Source organism: Tiliqua scincoides, chromosome 9 (genome assembly GCF_035046505.1).
Source record: "Tiliqua scincoides isolate rTilSci1 chromosome 9, rTilSci1.hap2, whole genome shotgun sequence".
Classification (NCBI taxonomy): domain Eukaryota; kingdom Metazoa; phylum Chordata; class Lepidosauria; order Squamata; family Scincidae; genus Tiliqua; species Tiliqua scincoides.
Window position 1 is genome coordinate 4,177,545 of NC_089829.1, and position 20,820 is coordinate 4,198,364.

The window sequence follows — 20,820 nt, forward strand, 5'->3', positions numbered from 1 at the left end:
CTTTTCATTCCACCAGGGTCACCTATTTGTTTGAACTTTCCCTTGCAGTTTTTTCTTCCTTCTCCCTGCCCCCAAGAACAGTGCTGCACCCTTGAATTTTACTTGGAAACAATTTTTTCCCATGCGTAATTCTGGGGAGAAAAAGGAGCCAGGTCCACCAACTGCAGGGTATTCATAGTCACAAAGGGACAGAGTATCAAGGCAGGGAACAGCTCACCTGCAATAGCCTGGACTGCCACGCGCAGAAATCCACGCACTTCTCCCTTCTCACTGACCACTGCCACTCTGTGTATGAGTGGGACTGGATAGAGAAGATTGCTCAGGTAGACAAATGCTCTGGACGGGTGATGGGAGAAAAACAGCAACAACAAAAAAGGTTACAAACAGATTGCTGCTTACCAAAGTAAGGCTTGCACCTGATGATCTAAACACGCAGGCTTCCTATCTAATGATGGCTTGCAACTGTGATTTCACAAAGGACCAATTTCCAAATGCTGGCAGTCTCAGGGCCTAAGACTTGAGTAAACACGTGACAACTGGGCCAGACATCCAAAGGTGCCGAGTTTGGCACTGAGATGTTGGTTTATCAAAGGTGACTCCATGAATGCAACATAGCTAAGAACACATTTGTTAGTGAAGCACTAATGATTTAAATGAATCCATAATTGACAATATGACACAAGCCTTGCTTATTGTAAGCACTTCAACTGGACTGTCCAGGCCATTTCATTAAGAGGACACTTAGGCTTTTTCCACAGCATATCTGGAACAGAGGGTAGCATTTTGAAAGGGGAATTTGAAAGGGGAACAAACTGTGGCCTATATTTCTTGGGAGGTCAGGTGTTTGGATTGCTAGAAGGGAAAGAGGTCTGCAGCTGTATAATTTCTTAATTAACATGTACAAACATGAAGGCAAAGCTCTACTTTTTCTGCAGGATTAATCTCTAGCAGGAAAAAACTAAAACAAAGTGTGAACTGGCCTTCAAATATTGGGTTTTTTTCCCCCCCTTCAGTTATTAGGGTGAAACCACATTAAGGGAGGAAAGGTGGTGTAGTGGTTTGGCACTACACTTGAGGTGGACTCAGACCTGGAAGACCCAGGTTCAAATCCCCCCTCAGCCATGAAGTTTTCTTCATGGCTTTCTTCATGACCTTGGGCCAGTCACTTTCTCTCAGTCTCACCTACCTCACAGGGTTGTTGTGAGGAAAAAAGGAGGGGAGCAGCCATGTACATCACCCTGAGCTCTTTGGAGGAAGGGCAGTATAAAAATGTGATAAATAAATAAATAATAATAAAATAATAATGGGCAGTTCTGTAGTTCTATCATTCTGTAATTACACAGGTCTGCAAAAGTGAGGGTCAGAAAAACTGCTATCAAAATTTATGGTGGCTTTATATGAATTTGGGGTGCTGATTCAAAAAATGGCATCGATTTTGCCCTATCATGTCTCATTTTGGAGGTACAGCATAGCTTTGTTAGTGAAAGGCAGCAGCTTCCTAGACCATAGGCTTAGGTCTAACTTTTAAGTTAGCAAAATGTGTGTTGGCCTTTGTTATTTTGCTACGGCCTGTGACTAAAAGCTAAAACATTGTCCTGCGTTTTGTTTTTTTTCCTTTTTGTGACAAAAAAATTGCTGAACAGAATTAAAATGCAAGAAGCAGTGGTAGTAAGAAAAACACTGAGGACCAAAGGCAAAAACTAATTTACAAGCCTGCATTGGTTCATTCCTCCATCACCCACCCCTCCCCTTCCCCCCCAGATGGAAGTTTCCTGAAATGAAGAAAAGGTGGGTAACATAAAATAAAAATGATTTTGAAATATATACATATATTCTACAACAAAAATGTTGGCAAAATGGCAGTACAAAACAAAAGTATTAATAAAGCAGCAGTGAAATGAAAACACAAACAGAAACAGCTTCAACTCAACACTGACATAAATCAGTTAGGACCTACTTTCTTTTTCAGTCTGCTACAAAGGGAAAGGAAGGGAAGACCAGTGAAGTTTTAGAATGCCCAAAGGCAACACAAGGGCAAAGTTTCCAATGAAACCCTCAATTCTTACAAACAATTCTTATAAATCTAGGATTTTAAAGCATCTACCTCTTATGTTGCAGAATAACCTACAAAATTTGTCTCTCTCTCTCTCTTCCTCTCCCTACCTCTTCATCATCTGTTTTTCCATCTGTACCCATTTAAAAAAAGAAAGAAAAGAATCTCATAATTTAAGGCAGAGTTCCCCAAACTTCTGGCACAATGGGATGAACTTACTCTCCAGAAAGTGTGTGCACATATTTTCCCTGTCAGCTTCCAGAGCAGGTAAGCACACTCCTTGCAACTTTCAGATTATGTGATATCCCAGCACTCTTCACTCAGCCCAATCAGCCAGGCTTCTGGATTTTGCTCAACTTATTCCCTACACTTGATATGACGCTACCACTTAAGCACTGGTGGGGAGTGGGAATAAATACTGTAGAGGGGAGGGGCTCCCCACTAACAGACACAGATTGGCACATGCATCCAATGTGTAAGCCTGCCCCTATTTGCCTCCTGGACCACCCTCCCTCTCCCAAAAACCCTCGCTTCCCACCCTCACCCCAGCCTCCTGCCACTCCTTGCGCTGGCCTGCCCCAGCTGGCACAAACTTTCCTTCTTCAGTGATGGATCCAGTGCTGGTAGGCCGGCGCACATCCTTGCGCTAGCCTAGATGGTTCATGAGTAATTACAAGCATGCTTTATGGTACGTTCACTGTACTCCGAGGCTGGCGCAGGGGGACTGTGCCAGCCTAACAGAAAGTTAGGATAGTGCTCTTAATCGGTTAAAAAGGGATCTATCAGGCAACATGTTCATTTTGTCAAGTTAGTTTTAATATAACTACTTATAAGAGTTGCAGATGGGAGGAAGAAGGAACACCTCTTCTAACATGTCACCTGGTGTGTCAAACATGCCCCATCTAAAAACACCTCCATAAAAGAGGCATTCTCCCTTCTCTTATACAAAGGAAGGAATACTTCTTCTAAGATGTCTCCTGGCATCTGCTGTGGCAAACATGCACTGCCTAAAAGCACCTTCAGTTATGCTCTTCTCTCACACACAAGGAGAAATCCCTCTTCTAAAATGGTTTTAATATGATATTACTATATGCAGCTTTAATCAATTAATTGACTTAGGCTGCAATTCTATGCACACCTACCTGGAAGTAAGCCACACAGAAAACTTCCAAGTAAACATGCCTAAGATTGCAGCGTCACATTTCTTTTATAAAATAACAGCTCTAGAGATTATGGATCTAAAGCCTTTAAAAAAAGACTATTCTGACTGAAAGAGGGAGTTACAGCAATGGGTTATACCCAAAAATGGGGCTGCAACTCCAGTTCATTTTATTCCTCCACCATATACAAGTGCACCCCTGCAACTTAACTCCAGCAGCAGACTGAAAAAGGGGGAAGCAACATTAGCAGAAAGATTGGTGAGGCAAAATATGGTATTTTCATACAAAAAAACCCAAACTAAAAATAAAATTTAAATGTGATGATTTCTATCAATACACAATGACAATGAAACTCAGAATGGTCATGGGTGCTTTTTGTTTGCTTTCTTTAGATAAACACAACATCAATTCAGCCATTTTGAGGGGAGAACACTCATCCCTCCATTTTCCACCTCCCATTCCATAATTTACCCAGTGAAAAACATCAGGCTTCCCTGACAATCCAACAAGCCAAAAGAATTAGCCACAGGGACTAGCTCTTTGTATTCTAACAATGAGCCACAAGGTGGCAGTCGACACACAAATGGAACACTGGTATTGGCTCAGCAGCAAGGCATCATGGGAAACTGTGTGACCTGCACACTCCCTGGCACTTAAGCTACAGAGTGACCAAATGTTATAACCGCAAAAGAGGATAAGAAATGTAGGACATCCAAGGAAAATGTAGGACATGACAAAATAAAAACTAAAAACTTTCATATATTGATTCCAAGTGGTTAATTTAAACACTATATTACTTATTATTAAATTTACAACTATATTATGCATAATTTATTACATATAACTTACTAATTACAAGAAGGCTAAGCGATGCCTGCAGGGGCCTGTGTATAGGAAAAAGGTGGACATTTCTTTTCCAGGACACAAGGCTAAAAAAAGAGGACATATCCTGGCAAAAGAGGACATCTGATCACCCTGGCTACACTGAGACTGGAAAACAAAATTTCAGGTTATGCGATGGTCACTCTGCATGCCAAGAGAGAGAAATTTCACACAGCCTATATAGCTGCCAGAATGAAACAGCAGGCATTGCTCCACAATCCTAGTGACCACTGCACTTAGAGACAGGAAGTCCTGAGCCAAAGGAAAATGAAAGCACCTCTGAACTGGGATTGCAAGATTATCAAAGAATTTGGCAGTTTTAAAACAGGGATTACATTAACAGAAGACCCAAAGTGAAGATAAACCTATAGCAGTGGTTCTCAAACTGGTGGGTTGCGACCCACCAGCTTGTGTAATGATGCCCCGTTCCCTTTAAGGGGCGGGGGCAGGGGGAAAGCAGCAAAGCGATCCCCAAGATCGCGCCCCTGCGGGGAAGGGGGGCTATTTTTTAACAAATCATATGTGCTCCCAGGGTCCAGGAGATGTGGGGAGCCCTGCGGAGCACTTGCAGGGCTCCCTGTGGCTTCGAAACAGTGAAAGTTCCAAGCGCGATTAAACTGGAAGTGGAATTTCCTGTATATCACAATTTATTCTAGTTCTTGCTAGCAACTAGAAGCAGGCTGCATAGAGACCTGGCATTCTGCCCACTGGACAGTGGAAATTATGTTGTGGTTTTTGATTAATTCACCAAGTGTTGCCTATGTCACTCCAAACTGACCTGGAGATCATGTGGACTGGAACTTTGAATTTTGTTCTTTTTCTTTTTAATGGAGGTTCTCAGGATGCAGAATTTGGAATCCCATTCATATTTCTATGTTTATGCACAAACAGAAGTACCAAAAAAAAGGACACACTATATTTTAATTGTACAATTAGGAGGTGCCATTGTGTGGAGGTCAGACAACACCCACTGACCTTGGCTTGGCTTGAAAAGCTCAACCTGAACTGCTGGGCAGTGTTTTGGCAGCACACAGCAAGAGCTAGTCCCTGTAGGTCATCTTTAGAGTTAACCTCACCAACCTTCCCACTAAAATGAACCAAGGGGACCGGTCGTAAAACGGGTCGTGCCCATCATTGAAGAGGTCTGATCCCTCCTCAGTCCCAGCGTCGGAGCCAGTATCATCCACAAAAGCCTCATCATCAAAGTCCTCCATCTCATCTTGCTGCTCATCAGCCAGCTCGGTGATGTCGGAGTCAGCCGTGGAGAAAGTGGGGGAGGGCGTGCGGTCAGCCAGGCGCTCATTCACGCAGCCGTGGAAAATGGGGGAGCTAGATATATCGGTTAACGGAACACTTTGATTAAAATGGCAAGGGAGGAGAGAGAGAAAAAGGAATAGCTTCATTCAACAAAGGAGTCTGACGCTGAGCCCAGCTCACAGCCCACTAGAACACATTCATAAGCAAAAGCTTTGGACCGTTCGTGCGAGTTTTGGGGGAAGAAAGTGTGGAGAACATGGGTGGGGGAGGAGGAGGATTTCAGAGGGAATAAAACGAAACAACCAGTACAACTATCTAGGCTCTGGAAGGCTGATACACCTGGTTATTTTGAGACTGTTATCATACCGTTTCTATGAGACACAACCATTTCTAGTGCAACAACATTTTTGCCTTAGAGCCAGTTCTACCCATTACACAGAAGGAGTTGATAGACTGAGTTAGCAAGAGTCTGAACAGCACTACTTGGGAATCCAGGTAAGAGGGTGTCTTTTTTTTTTTTTTTAATGCTAGGTTATTAAGGAGGCTATGTTAAACCTCTCTTCCTTATCTGCTCATTTACTACACACACACACACACACACACACACACACACACTTTTCTGCTGTCTAAAGTGCTACAGTTCAGAAGTTACCAGCCCATCTGCATAATGGGCAAATCAGCTCTTAGGAATAGTAAGAGTACTTTTGGATCCTCTACAAACTCATTGCTACAATTCCATTTTTTGTGTGAAAGCTCTCATAGTTGCAATGTTCAAGCAGCTACTAAGCTAAAGAAACACACACACAGGACCATGCTCCTCATGCATGGAAATTTTTGCTGTTAATGGAGCAACACCACCAATCCTCAATCCCCCTAGAACAGAGAACAGAACATTTAGTAGATTTTTCCCTCCATCTCCCAAAAAAACTGCCCTGCTCACATAAACACATAACCCGCTTTAAACTCTACCATCACTTACGGATCTTAAAGCAAGGGTGACTTTAGGATGCATATGACAATCACACAAAAGGTAGTGATTAAGAGTTTTAGAGGCCATGAGTGTGTGTGTGATAATATATATCGCTGGACTTTGGCGTTATGATTTGGCTTACAGCTTCCCATACACCATAACACGGTAGGATGCACATGATCAAAACAAGGTAAGGGTTTAGGGCAGTGGTTTTCATACTGGGGCATTGCGATGCCCCCAGCCTGAGGTCCCTGGCCTCTTTCCCCTTAAGGGGCAGGGGAGGCAGGGGCACAATCCCCAGGATCGCCCCGCTCAGGAGGGCTGCAGGGACTGGGATGCACTCACCCAGTCCCTGCAGCTGCCTGTCGGAAGTGCAGGGAGCCCTGCACGAGCGTCTGTCTTGCAGGGCTCCCCAGCTAGTTAGAAGTGAAAGTGGAGCGATCGCGCTCCACTTCCGGTTCGGCAGAAGTGCAATTGCTCCACTTTCACTTCTGATGACCTGGGGAGCCCTGCAGATACTTGAACAAGGCTCCGCACACCTCCGACAGGCTGCTGCAGGCACTGGTGAGTGCATCCCAGTCCCTACAGCCCTCCTGAGCGGCGCTATCCTGGGGACCATGTCACTGCCTTCCCACCCGGCCCTGCTGCCTCCCCCACCCCCGCAAGAACTTACAGCGGTGCAAACTCTCCTAGAGAGTTTGAAAACCGCTGCTTTAGGGCAACAACATATCAATCAGCCAGCTGTTACTAACTGCCACTGGGCTCCTTCCCACTTAGAACTGCCCCCATCAGCCCAGCTGCCTGAGAGGAAGAGGCCAGACAGGGAATTCCCTTCCACTGGCCTGGCTGGCAACAACTGCCGTTTGATTCCTCCCTTCTTGAACCATTTCCATCCTAGGCCACTGTACCTGAATGTGCTTCTTTCCCTTGTCCGTCCCTCTGTCTCTCCCCTTTTATATCATGTCTTCACAGACTAGTTTTAATGTTTCCTTTTTCAGTGGCAGGGATCACCTTCCTGTATGTCAACACACCCCCAGAAAAGTATAATGTGAAACTGATATAACACACAGGTCTGATTCTCATATAGACCTGCAAATTCTGAGCCTGCTTCCATGTTCTGGACTCAATGGGTCCATCAGCAGGTGAACCAAACATATGGGGACTATGGAATTACTCTGCAAAAAAAAGTTCACACCTTAATCTGCTTCAAGATGGCAGTGTCCCCTACTGGGTAGTACTCAAGAGGATGATGTATTTTCAGTTTAGGGAGTCTTAAATCCCAAAGATGCTTCCATGTACTATGCTACAAGCAAGCCTCCATCCATCATCACTGCTTTCACTGGTAACAAAAACCCTCAAAATTAATTAGTCTATCAGGATCGGATATCACCTACCTCCCAACCAACTTGAACCAATGAAATCGATCGTAGAAAGGATCGCTCCCCGTCATAGTGCTCTCGTTTTCTTCCTGTGCATTGGATACCATTTCTCCTGCCCGATCATACATCTCCCGCATCAGCTCCAGCCTCTGCCTGCAGAGCAGGAAAAAAATATTGCCGCAAAATCAATGTGAACCAGAGAGTCTGGATTCACTTACTTTGAGGGGGATGGAATCAAAGCTCAGTTGCAGAGAACATGGTTTGCCTGCAGAAGGTTCCAGATTCAATCCCTGGCAGCATCTCCAGGAAGAGCAGAAGAAAATCCCTGTCTGAAAACACTGGAGAGATACTGCCAGTCAGTGGAGACAATCCTGAGCTACATGGACCGAGGGCTTGACTCAGGAAGGCGGTTTCCAAGGTTTACTACAGAGGGATCCTGACATACAAAGTAAAAGGTTGGACTTGGCTTGAACACAGGCCTCCTTTCACAGGAAAGCAATCAAGAGAAAAGAGAATGGAAGCTGCATTTAAACCATATACTGCAGAAATTTATCTGGCATGGCAGTTAAATAAGACTGCATGCCTAGGAAAGCTTAAGTAGGTTCTACCATGTACCTGTGTGAAGAGGTAACTCAGCTGAAGGTGGAAAAAGCATAGCAACAACAACAAGGAGGAGAGAAAGCTATCTATCAGACTGCCTACAGCTAGCCACCTCCTTAGATCACTTACAGGTGCTCAATGGCAGAACCCCTGCTTTGCAGGTTCAGTCCTTGGGATCTCCATTTAAACATTCTCTTGTATGAGGATGCAAAACAATCTCCCTCTGCTGCTGTTCTCTGAGTTCTCAGCCAAACAGACAAATAGCCAGACTCACATGATCATCTGAGGCCCTGCTACAGGGCCTTTTCAGCAGCGGCACCCAAGCTGTGCAATTCCCTTCCAAGGGACAGACCTCCCTGACTCCACCATTACTGGAGTCCAGGCAGCAGGTTTAAGACACTGTTTCTGAGAACATCTGGGCCAATAGTTCACTGCCCCAGTCAGTGTGGTGCTTTTAATTGTGCCTTGAAGTTTTTAACTTACTGCTTTAGTGGCATAAGCTGTCTTCAGGATCACAAGGATGGAAAGCCACAGCACACACATTTTAAAAACCAAGAACACCATGCCACTGCCCACATACTTGAGCTTTTCCAGGGACCAGTAATGGGTTGCGCCATTCTTCAGATCCTGGACTTCCACGGCCACCACTGTCCGAGGAAAAGGTCGGTCATTCCGTGTCTTCTCTGTCTCGGGTGGCAGCAGCTCAGGAGGCAATGGGGAGTAGAGCGTGTCGGTCAGCAGAACAAACTGGAACTGCACCTGGATGGAGGCAAGCCAGGTTAAAGGATTGCATTAGGCCCCAAACAAACCGCTAGAGAAAACCACCCCAGATGACACCCAGCAAATGAGCCTTCAAGCTGGGCCTCTTGATGAAAAGGATGAATGATGGCCAGTCTGTGTTTGCCTACAACATCTGGTGCTCAGAGAATGACTGCCCCTGAACATGAAGACTTCTAGCAAGCCCATATCTGGCAGCAGATGCTATCCTCCATGAATTTATCTGATCCTTTTTTAAAAAGCCATAAAAGGAAATGGAGGGAGAACCTGCCTTCTCAGTACTCTCTTTGAATAAAATCTTATCCCTCTTAATGCCAATAAAGGTCTCTAAATATATATAAATATATATCCCTAGCTCCTCTGGGGCATTTTGGAAAACCTGTACAGGTATGTTTGCTTAAACTCTCTAATGTTATGTGGATAATGGAGTCATGGGTCAGCATTTAATTTACATTTTATTCAACTCTCCATGTGAATTTTCTTTGGACCACAATTTCTCCCTTCCTGTTTTACTCCTCTAAATATTGTAGTGTTCATTAAAAACTAAATAAGAACTGTAAAAGAAAGTCCATCGCAGGTATCAACCATCATCTCATCTTGCAGCAGAGAATTCTACAAGTTAAATTATGCACTGGGTGAACAAGTACTTGCTTTCATCTGTCCAAAGCCAATTCATTCCAGCAAGGGGGGGTGGCAATCTAGTTTCCTTTTTAAAATTCTGCAGAAAACCAGAAAAAGTGTGCAGAGCTGGGTCCCCTTTCTTCCTTTCTTCCCACTCCCCTGAAAGAACAGAAGAACCAAAAAGAAGGAAGTGCCACTCGGCTGGGGTCCCCCTCTACCACAGGAAAGAGAGAAGAGAAGGAGGGCATCCAAGTTCCTACAGGATCTTATACTCCGTTTTTCACAACTGACTGCTCCAAGCTCTGACTGTATATGGGCAAAGTCATATATTAATAGCCCATTAATAATAAGCTTAATATTTAAATATGCCACTTAATAATAAGCTTAATAATTAATAAATAATAATAAGCCCAATAATAATAAGCCCATTAATAATAGCCAAAGAACTGTAAACACAAGATGCTTTGTGCTTCTCATACACGCTATCCGTAGAGGATTCAAAACAACTGAAGTTCCCAAAATGAAATAACAGTGTCCTTAAATGCAAAGACATTTTATAGATAATCTTATGCCCCCAACGCCCCACCTTCTTTTTCAGCTCCACACTAATTGCGTTGCCTTCTTTCAGGTAGACTGCATTCCCCCACAGTTGATCTCTCAAGGAAGTGAACTGGTGAAACTTCCATTTTCGGAATGCCCACTGGGCCAGTTCATACTTGTGTTGAGTCCAGGGCACTGTTGGAAGAAAATAAACATCTTAAGAACATTTGTGCTGAAGGCATATGACCTTATTTCTCGCGGGCCTGTCTTGCACTTTATTGTTTGTGTGAGCAGAATATATCCCTATTCCAAAAAGAATCCAAAAAGCATGGCAAACTTCAATGGGACATCTAAGAATTTTATAGGGAACAAAATATTCTTTCTTGAGTGCTGGTATAGTGGAGGGGCAAAGAGGCTATGCCACAAATCAGGAAGCCCCCATCCTGAATTCTGCTTCTACTTCAAACTCATTAGCTTCACACAAGCCACTCTCTCTGTCTTCCCATTTATAATATCAGGGAAAAACTACTATCCCCACCATACATGATCAGGTGTAAGGATTACAGCAAAATCATTTAATCAAGCAGTCTCAAAACTTTTCAGTACAAGAGCCACATCATATATTCTACACATTTTCGTATGCAAAAATAAAATCAATTTTATAAACAAATGAATAAGTTTTACTTGGATCTCTTTTGTAATTGGCATGATGTGATTCAGAACAAAAGAGAACTGTGACAATTACAAAGAAATAATGCCATGCTTAAATTGAGAAATGATACACAGGTAGAGCCTATTTATCCGCGTTAGTTCCATTCCGTGACTCGGCGCGATTAACAAAAAACGTGTTGTGCTGAGTCCATAGAGTTAGAGTCCACAGAGTAAATAGGCTGCAGCCTGACACTTCTGGTTGGAAGGAAACTAAGGCAGCTGTTCTCAATTCCCTCCCCTCCCCTCCATACTCAGCCCTTCTGTTGCCAGCTTTCTTTCACAGTTGGAATGGTGAGCTTGCTTGGGAAGCCTATGTGTCCCAGGTGGCCTCCCAACAGCGCTGCAGGTTCTCCTCCTCCTCTTTGCTGCTGCTCCTGCTCCTGCAACCCTCCCAACCACCATCATGGAAACTCTTCTGCCCCGGAGCATTCTGGGACCAGAATGCATTGTAGTCCAGGTCTCTGCTCACCATCACCTGTCTCTCCAAGGCTTCCCAAGAGCCTGCATCATGGGGGGAGGGAATTTGGCAAACACTCCCTGGGTTTTTTAAAGCAATTCCCTCTCCTCCCCCTTCTGCACCCTCCCAGTTGCCAGCTGTCCTGATTCTTTCACAGGTGTGATGCTGAGTTTTTCAGAGTCCAGCCCTATGCCTTTCTACTCAGAAGTAAGCTCCATTGCAGTCAATGGGGCTTACTCCCAGGAAAGTGTGGAGAGGATTGGGCTGTAAATCGAATGTGATAACCTGGAGAGGATCCTAAGCTATATCTCATGCTTTGCCTGGTGGGAAGGCTTGCTTGTGTTGGTGACTGCCTGCATTATGGGGGGGAGGAGAATTCGGTAAGCACTCCCTGGGTTTTTTAAACCCTCTCCTCCCACTCCTGCCTCCCTTCCTGAGCCCTCCCCTTTGCCAGCTGCCTGGCTTCTTTCACAGGTGGGCTTTGGAGGGCTGGGGAGGTCACACGCAGTTTCTCTCAGCCTTCAGAACACCTCTGGGGGGGAGGCCCTCAGGAAGCAGCCCTCAGATTGGCACACTGGACAACTGAGTGCCATGGGGAGTAGATGGCAGTGCCACCCCCAAGCCTAGTGCTTGAGGCATTTGTCATCGTCCCCATGTACACCACAGCCACCACATATCCTCTTCCCTTTCCTTTGCCCAGCATCTATTCAGGACAAAGCACCAGGCCTCTCTCCCACTGGGAGCCTGCCCTGCACAGCAGCTCTGTACCCTATATTTTCAGTGGCAGCTGAGCTAGGTGCTATGCAACCCACCAGAAATTGGCTTGCAACCCATCTAGCGGGTCCTGACCCACAATCTGAGAAACGCTGCTCAAGCCCACACATGCACTTGGTACAATTCTCACATGCAGCTTTTTGAGAGCATAGTTAAGTATTTTATTTATTTCACTGGTCCAGAGCACTTGGCTACAAGTGCTTTATTTATTTAAGAGATTTATACCTGGCCTTTCTATCCCATGAGGACACTCAAGGCGGCTCACAATGAAAAACATTATACATATAAAAACATTAAAAACAATAAAACACAATAAAAGCCTGGATCCCAAATTAAAATCCATTCAAAAAGTGCCATGCCCCCTAGTGTCAGTATAAAAAGGCCTCCCTAAATAAAAAGGTCTTAATTTGTATTGTAATGCTTCTGTATGTGGGCCACTATATGTGGTCTAAAGGCATATGATGCAACCATTTAGCTGAAGCTAAACAGGTTGGGATCCCATCTGCGCCTGGAGGAAAAACTGTCTGGGAAGACCCACGGATGCTGTTCTCAAGTTCCATGATGAGGAGAGGTGGGATACAAATGTGAAATATATTATTGTTTTTCAAGAGCTGCAATGCATTTCCCCCTTTACATATTTGCGGAGCGCCTCACTCTATCAGTCCAATACCAGCCCAAACCATTTCAAATGCACCCAGAACTCACCCTCCTCCTCTTCCTCCTCCTCCTCCTCTGTCGTCTCGGCAGCCAGGGAACGTGTCTCAACCTGCTTCTGCAAGGCTTGGAGTTTACTCTCATAATCCTAAAGGGGAAAGAGGAGACACCGTGTAGGAAGACAGACAGACAGAAGTGGAAGAGGCAGAACAGTCAGAGAAAAACACAAATGCTTCAGACAGAGAAAGTGGGACGAAGACACAGATGGACAGCAAGGATGGAAGGACTCTCTCGTCTACTGAGTTATCAAAAATAGAGCCCAGATTCCCCCCCCCCAGCAGCTGGATTTTTGGACCTGGTCTTGGACAAGCATGCAATAGTGGTACACAGTTTGGAACTGCGCAAGCAAGTTGGAGAAACCCTTATGTCCTCCTCAATGGGAAGCCACCAGTCAACACTCAGTCCTGTAAGCAGGCTCCACAAGCGCAAGCTCCTCCCCCTCAGGAATGAAAGTGAAGGACTTGCAGACCCTCAAAGCCTACACACTTGTCTTTCAAACACAGAGAAATTGCATTTTGGAATAAGAACTGCATGGCTCTTTCATGCCATGGACCTTCCCTCTTCTGCAGCTGCCGAGTGGAAGCATCTACTAGGGATGCTAATTAGGTCATTTTATACAACTTGAGTCCTGTCTGCATCTGCAGTGCCTCTATCCTACCAGACCCTGATTAGGTGAGCGCAATCTCTTGTGTATGCCCTCCAAGGGGAATTCCTGGTGGATATCAGTACAGAGCCAGTGGGATGCAGTGGTTGGAATCTCCAATGAGGGCTAGTGAAATTCCCCCACCTCAGCTCCTGAAACTCAAAGTGATCTTAGGCCAGTCAAATCTCCCAAAGGATCTCCTCTATGGAGAACTCGTGCAAGGAAAGCACCCTACAGGTAGACCACAGCTGCGATACAAGGACATCTGCAAGAGGGATCTGAAGGCCTTAGGAGTGGACCTCAACAAGTGGGAAACCCTGGCCTCTGAGCAGCCCGCTTGGAGGCAGGCTGTGCAGCATGGCCTTTCCCAGTTTGAAGAGACACTTGTCCAACAGTCTAAGGCTAAGAGGCAAAGAAGGAAGGCCCATAGCCAGGGAGACAGACCAGGGACAGACTGCACTTGCTCCCGTTGTGGAAGGGATTGTCACTCCCGAATTGGCCTTTTCAGCCACACTAGACGATGTTCCAAAACCACCTTTCAGAGCGAAATACCATAGTCTCTCAAAACTGAAGGTTGCCAACAAATCTCTCAGCCTAATGTCAACTCAAAGACTTGTTGTGAGGAAGGAGCGGTCCCCGGTGGTCACCACCCCACCTCTTGAAGGCCCTCCTGCCATGATGGCCATTGGAACCTAAGTCTAAATAAGCTTCCAGAAGCAATCAAAAGGGCTGGCCCTGAGTCCCAGTGAGACTACTATCTCAGTGACACATTAGGGAGTGTAGTCAAGTGCTCTGGACCAGTGATCAGCACTAGTGCTACCCTCTCAGCCAGCCACTTCCTCTCTCAAAGGAAACCAGGACGACAACTAGGTAAGAGCAAGGGAGGTAGAGAATGTAGATTTTCACAGGAGGGAAAACCACCTGAGTGTGAGCCAAGGGGCTTGGCCCAAGCCTTGCAATACCTTTTAACTGAGGGAGGCATGAGAGGAACTAAATGGCAAAGCAGAGCAATGGGGATGGGCTATTACAGTAGACGGTTTATTAAGAATTTTGAGGGGAAAAACCAATTCACAGTATCCAACAAGGACTCTCACTGTTGTAGAGCAAATAAGAAAGGGGTGAAACATGGAAGTCCTGCTCTTCCACAACTGAGGAAATGGCGAGAGGAGCAGAGTCAGGAGGCAAGTGATACATTTTCTGCTTGCTTTCAGCAGGAGGAAAATGGATCAGTGCGAAATGCCTCCGTGGCAGGCTGAAGGGACGCTGTGGCAGACTTGGGGCAAAGGGCACTGCCAATACACTGCCCTCTTGCCCCCCTGCAATCTACTGTTAATGCAACCCACATCGCTTTGGCTAATAGATGGGGCCCACCCCCACGCAACTGGTCCTGCCCATAACATTCCAGACTGCCAAGCAAGGAAGAAGCCCACTGGAGGGGGCTTCTTCCGGTTAACAACTGACAAGGTGAGTTTCTTGGAGTTAAAAATCACAAGAAAAAGCTATGAAAGTGTTCTGATGTCTTGGGACTGCACAGCAAGAGATTCTTTGGTCACTTCTTGGAAAGCAAGTTGGAAGCAAAAGGTGAACAAAACAAACACAAGAGAAGAGACAGTGTTACACAAATACTAAAAAGCATCTTTAGAAACAAGCTGTTGAAGGTTAAGCAGCAATTTGTGCAGCAAAAGCATCCTTGAGGAAGAGGACAAAAGGTTTACACTGGGCATGTTCAGGAGTAGTGCTCAGCCATGATTTAGGGTAACTAGCATGAGCCTCAGACTTGTGCACTGCCTCTTCCCCTTCCTGCACAGGAGAAATAAAATTACTGTTTCCACTCTTGCTTTAACAGAAGTCATGATTTGCTGTTCTGTCTGAACCTGGCAATTGGTGGTTTTTCTCCAACTACGATTTGGGACCAAACCAGGATACCAAGCCAGCAGCAAACGTCTCCTTGGGTGCAAGCCCTTGAGCTGGCCCTGGGAGGGTCACAAATGTGCCGTTATGCCTCCTCAGGTGTCAGCTGAGCCAGTGCAAGGACGTGTGCCAGCCCATGGAGGCTGCATGCAGTCTCTATGCCAACGGACCCAGGAAAGTTCGTGCTGGTGGAGCTCAGCTAGCACGGGGGTTAGGGGGAGGGCGTGAAGGAGGAGACGGAAGAGCAGGGGGTGGGGCCAGGACCCAACACTTGTGCTGGATCCTGATCCCGTTCCTGGGCAGCGTGGCACGGTTCCAGGGTGCTCGGATCTGCATTACCTCTTAAGGTGGCGCAGATCTGAGTAGACCCATTGGGTGGAGGTGCTGAACCTTTCCATGGCCTGGATATCACACAAGTAGATGGGGGGAAAAACAGCATCAGAGATTGGAGCTATGGAAGGAAAGGTGCTCTTGGAAGTTTTGTTTGCTTGCCAAAAAAAACAAAACAAAAAAACTCCTGAGATGTGTGCTTCTACACTAGAGGGACATCAAACGCCAAGATCTTGCAGAGGCATATTTTACGACGTGTGCAAATCCAGTCCAAGAACTCCTTTCAACACAAATAGCAATGCTGTGGCAGCAGTATAAGCAGAGAATGCAAGGTCATGTACTGCCTGGATCCTCAGGTACAGCAAAATGTCATTTTCTTTTGTTTGGGGGGGGGAGAGAGGTGGGCAAATGGGCATCTCTGTTGTGTCTGGCTAACTGCAGCAACACTAATTCAAGCCAGCCTATTCCAGGGTGACAGCCCAATTCCACTTTGCAGAGAAGTATGAAGTACTGATCTGTAAAATGTATTCTGATCTGTAAAATGTAAAAAAAATTACATTTGTATATTTGTAAAATGTTTTCTGAACTAATCCGGCTGCATGGACTATTGCAATGCATTCTAGGTGAGGCTGCCAACAAAGATGGCTGTGGAATTATAAGCTGATGCAGGATGCAGCCCCCTGACTGGTGCCTGGTGCAAGTCTGCCTGATCATACTACCCCTTGTGCTGAAACCTCTACATTGGTTTACTAGGAAGAGTATGGGCTACATTCAGGATGCTGGTTTTAAATTATAAAGCCCTCTTCAGCCTGGGCCCTATTCCCATACGAACGTCCTTGTAGCAGAGACTGAGCAGGCTCTATCTCTAAGTCCATCATATTCAGAGGCCAGACTGGCTTCCACAGAATGCACAGCCTTGGTCACAGTGCCAGAGCTATGGTCGGCCCGTCCACAAGCTCTGTGTTCAAGTTCAGTCTCTTTGATGCTCCGCAAGCAGGTTAAGACCTTGCTAGCTGCCTGGTTCACTTAGTTGCCGTTGACTGGATTTTCCTTTTTACCACCTTTGTTGTTTTAATTTTTTTTTATTATAAACACCTTTGGAATACCTTCTGGGTATACACCTTATCCACACTGAGAAAACTCACTACCTACAGCTTACAATGAGTTTGAAGAGCAGGCACAAAAGGCTCCCATTTGTGTGGTTTGCCTCCATACCAGGCAAATGATGCAAGGGATACAGCTTGAGAGCAGGTGACCTGAAGAACCAGGCCTGCCCAGGCATTAAGATCTGCTGGAGAGACTCACCTCCACATTCCAGCAGCATCTGATGAGCATTAGGTGGACCGTAGGACAAAGTGTTTTCTGCAGCAACAGCAGCTGGACTTTGGCATTCGTTTCCTAAGTAGGGTCATCTAATTCTCTCACCAGTGGCCTTTTACAGCCACACTGAAAGCTATTTTGGCAAGGGTTCAATCTCTAACACTGCAACCCTGTAAGTTTTCAGGGAAAGTTCTATTGAAGTCAACTTATTATTATTATTAATGGTATTTATATACCACTTTTCAACTAAAAGTTCACAAAGCGGTTTACAGAGAAAATCAAATGACTAAACTCACTCAACTTTCTGAGCAGGAAGCTTTGCCAGTTTCTCACTTTGTCTGTGGATACTATGGTTAGTTCATCCTCTGCTCCCAACTGATAATAAAATTTGTATAGCATTTCCTGAGTGTGCAAAGTCTTCACATGTGTTATCTTGTTGTTGTCCTTTCCTTCCAACAATGCTGTAGGTGAATATTTTTATCCCCATATTGCAGGTGGCGAAGACTGAGGACAACAGGGAGTGACTTGCCTAAGATTCAAATGAAAAAAACCCCAATTTGTAACTCAGTCACTTCACCACTTTATTGTGGATTATTTTCAAGCAGTGCATTTGTTCTTTGCATTCCCATTTATTGCTGATCAATCCCCTTCAGGAGGCAGGTAGGCAGGTAGTAAAAGCAAGCTCATATGCAAACTAAATTATGTACTAATATTTAATACAGATCTGAAGCTGATGCATATCAAGCTTACACAGCAGGGCTGAAAACCACTGGGATATGGGAATACTGCATTTCAGCACACAGTTGCTGGTGTTTCACCACTTCCCAAAACGCTTTTGGTGCAGGTCCCAATTCTCAAACGCGATTGGCACAGAGTGTCCCAGAACATTTGAAAAAGCCATGAGTTGTATGGTAAACAAGCTCACATTTGAGCTTAAAATCTGAATGAAAATTCAAGAGGCAGGGGAAAGAGGACGGAAATACGAAAGATGAAATTTAAGAGAATGAGTGCTGAGGAATCACCACCAAAGGACACTTTTATTTCTTAGGAAATGTACACCTGGCAGCCTCAGGGCACAATCTGAAAACACCCAAGGCTGAAGCTAAGTGGGTCTGAGTCTGATCAGTGCGTGGAAGGGAGACCACCTGGAAAGCCCGCATTGAGTAACATTGTGGAAAGAAGGGAGGGAAGCAACAATGATGCAGAAAAGCTACTGGGGAAGAGTTGGCAAACTCGATAATGTTGTGCTGCTACAGTGAAAACTAAGACCACAGGGACAGCATGACTGGACATCTGCCCAGGCCCACACTGCATCAGGTGACCCATGCCCATCCAAACTCTGTTCCACCTCTTCCTCACTGTGCCTGCCTATTCACTTGCCCTTTCTGACCAAGGGAGCAGTGACAGGAGCCCAGTATTCTTAGCCCTGGGCTGTAGGTGCTCACTGGGTATGAAAGAAGAAGGCAAGTAAGTGGACAGTGGCAAAAGAAGCAAGGAGACGTGTTGGTCAACTATGTGCATCTTCTCAAGGACCCCCCCCCCCAACCTTGAAGCAAACAGCCATGCCTGTTGGCATAAAGAGCCAGGATACTGTAGTGGTTCTGCTGTCAGATGTAGACCTGGAAGATCCACGTTCGAATCCCCACTCAGGCATGAAGCTTCCTGGGTGACCCTGGGGCAGTGACTCTCTCAGCCTCACCTACCTCACAGGGTTGCTTCTTGGAGGAAGGGCAGTATAAAATTGTGAAAAATAAAAATAACTAAGATAGGGCCGGTACATCTAGGGTGGGCCCACAACCTCACAGTCTTCATGCATAAATAAAAATCCAAGTGAAGGTTGTTCTCCCCCCATTTGGCTTACAGAATTCTCCCCTTGAAGCTATTAATAATGAACAGCAGATGTGGGATAGGAAGAGGTTTGATTTCCCAGACTCCAACAAAAGGGCAGGCAAGATTTGATCAATGAAAGGAAATAGTCTTGTAAGGTAAACTGGTTTCTAGGCAACACAGGACAGTTAATCCAGAAGGCTGCTTAGGTGCTTGTGGAAGATTCAGTGTAATTCACAAACCCAAAGAAAGGCAAGGGAGGGACAGATGGAGAAAAGAGCCACAGGCAGCTTAGCTAAGGTCCAAACCATTGACATCCTTAAGATTACACTTTAAAGGCGAAGGGATATTTTTAACAAAAGGTGGATGTGAATAGTGAAAAGGGACTCACCCCAACTAAATATTTTGGATACGTTATCAGGTCAACTCAGTTAATTTCTGCAGATGGGGTAACAAACACAACTTCCATGATGCCCACGCCTGCCAATTTGAGGCTGAATTTGTCTGCACCATCAGGATTGCCAGGGTGGTTGGCCTCTGGGAACTCCACAGGCAGGCCCTGTAGGCAATTCCCTCACTGAACCCCCTGCCCCCAGCAACTGGTATTCACAGGTCTACTGCCTCTGAGCCTGGAGATGTTATTTAGCTATGGGCACAATTCTAACCAGGTCTACTCAGAAGTAAGTCCTATTTTGTTGAATGGGGCTTACTCAGGAATGTGTGGTTAGGATTACAACCTAATTCTCTTTGAGTGGGAGGCATTGGAACCTGCCTAACAGCACATGCAGTTTCTTCTTGTTTGCATATTATTGATTGGAGGAGGTCACTAAATAAAAAGAGGACATTGTCACACCATGTTCCTGGCTTGAGCAAAGCTAATTCCACTTGGGTGAGAGGAACTAAACCCTCACATTGCGCACAGCTAGCAGTGACAGATAGCACTGACAAAATATCCTCCAAAATAATGGCGGAGACAAAATAGGTAGGAGGAAGTTGGTGATTTTATTTTTAGTTCTTTAATCTCCTTTTTCCATGATCCTCAAAATTTGAGGGAGGGGTGCAAGTATCCTGATGAAACTGATAGGTAGGAGATTCAGGACAGACAGGAGAGCGTTTTTCACATGACACATAATTAATGTATGGAATTGGGGGGGGGGGGCTGTGGATCAGACAAATTCATGGAAGAGGAGAGGCCCATCTATGACTCCCAGACACAACGGCCAGTGGGTATCAGCAGTCACCGCTTTCAGGCCCTGCTTTGAGGGTTTCTCGGAACAGCCACCATGGGAAACAGAATACGAGGCTTCAGGGGGCTTTGGTCTGAGATCCAGCAGGGCTCTTTGTTATATTCCTAGTGATATTGGTCTACTTCCCTTTCCAAAGCCATTCACACATCTCTGGGCAGAAAAGTTCATAAGTAAGTTACATGTTGTGTGAGTAAGTCCCATCTTTTGTCTCCTTTGAATTTCCCACTGTCACAATGTCACTGGGCAACACCCCCTCTCCAAGTTTATAGGAGACAGAGGGAGGTGAAGACCTCCTCCATCCCCTCTTCCCACACTGCATTGTTTCAGGGCAAAACAACAACAAGTTTGACCAGTTTAGGCACCAGCAGAGGGCTCATCTGACCAGGTTGACCCCTGAACCTTCCAGGACCAGTGGTGGCATGAATCTTCTTAGAGATTCACTCCACTGCTGCATTCAACAACCCATCAAGAAATGGGTGTATCCCGCAAAGGCCTCTAGAAGATGCCTTCCACTGGTTGGCGGAAAGCAGCCATCCATCACTCACTCATTGCCTACAAGTTTGTGGGAACCCCATACACCACAGGGTGCAGGGCTCTGCCCCAGGACCTTCAACAGTAGCACTGTTCCAGAGAAAACCTCTGCCACC

The 20,820-nt window shown here is 45.6% G+C and overlaps 1 protein-coding gene across 2 annotated transcripts in view; it reads right to left on the reverse strand.

Annotated features, from left to right (window-relative positions):
- KIF1B (kinesin family member 1B) overlaps window positions 1-20,820 on the reverse strand; it is a 157,063-nt gene that overhangs the window by 48,057 nt on the left and 88,186 nt on the right. For both annotated transcript variants that reach the window (XM_066636883.1, XM_066636880.1), the window contains exons 21-25: window positions 12,887-12,983; window positions 10,286-10,434; window positions 8,882-9,060; window positions 7,717-7,854; window positions 218-336 (exon numbers count right to left, since the gene is read on the reverse strand). In XM_066636883.1, coding sequence (XP_066492980.1) covers window positions 218-336; window positions 7,717-7,854; window positions 8,882-9,060; window positions 10,286-10,434; window positions 12,887-12,983 — 682 coding nt within the window. The remainder of the gene's footprint in view (window positions 1-217; window positions 337-7,716; window positions 7,855-8,881; window positions 9,061-10,285; window positions 10,435-12,886; window positions 12,984-20,820) is intronic.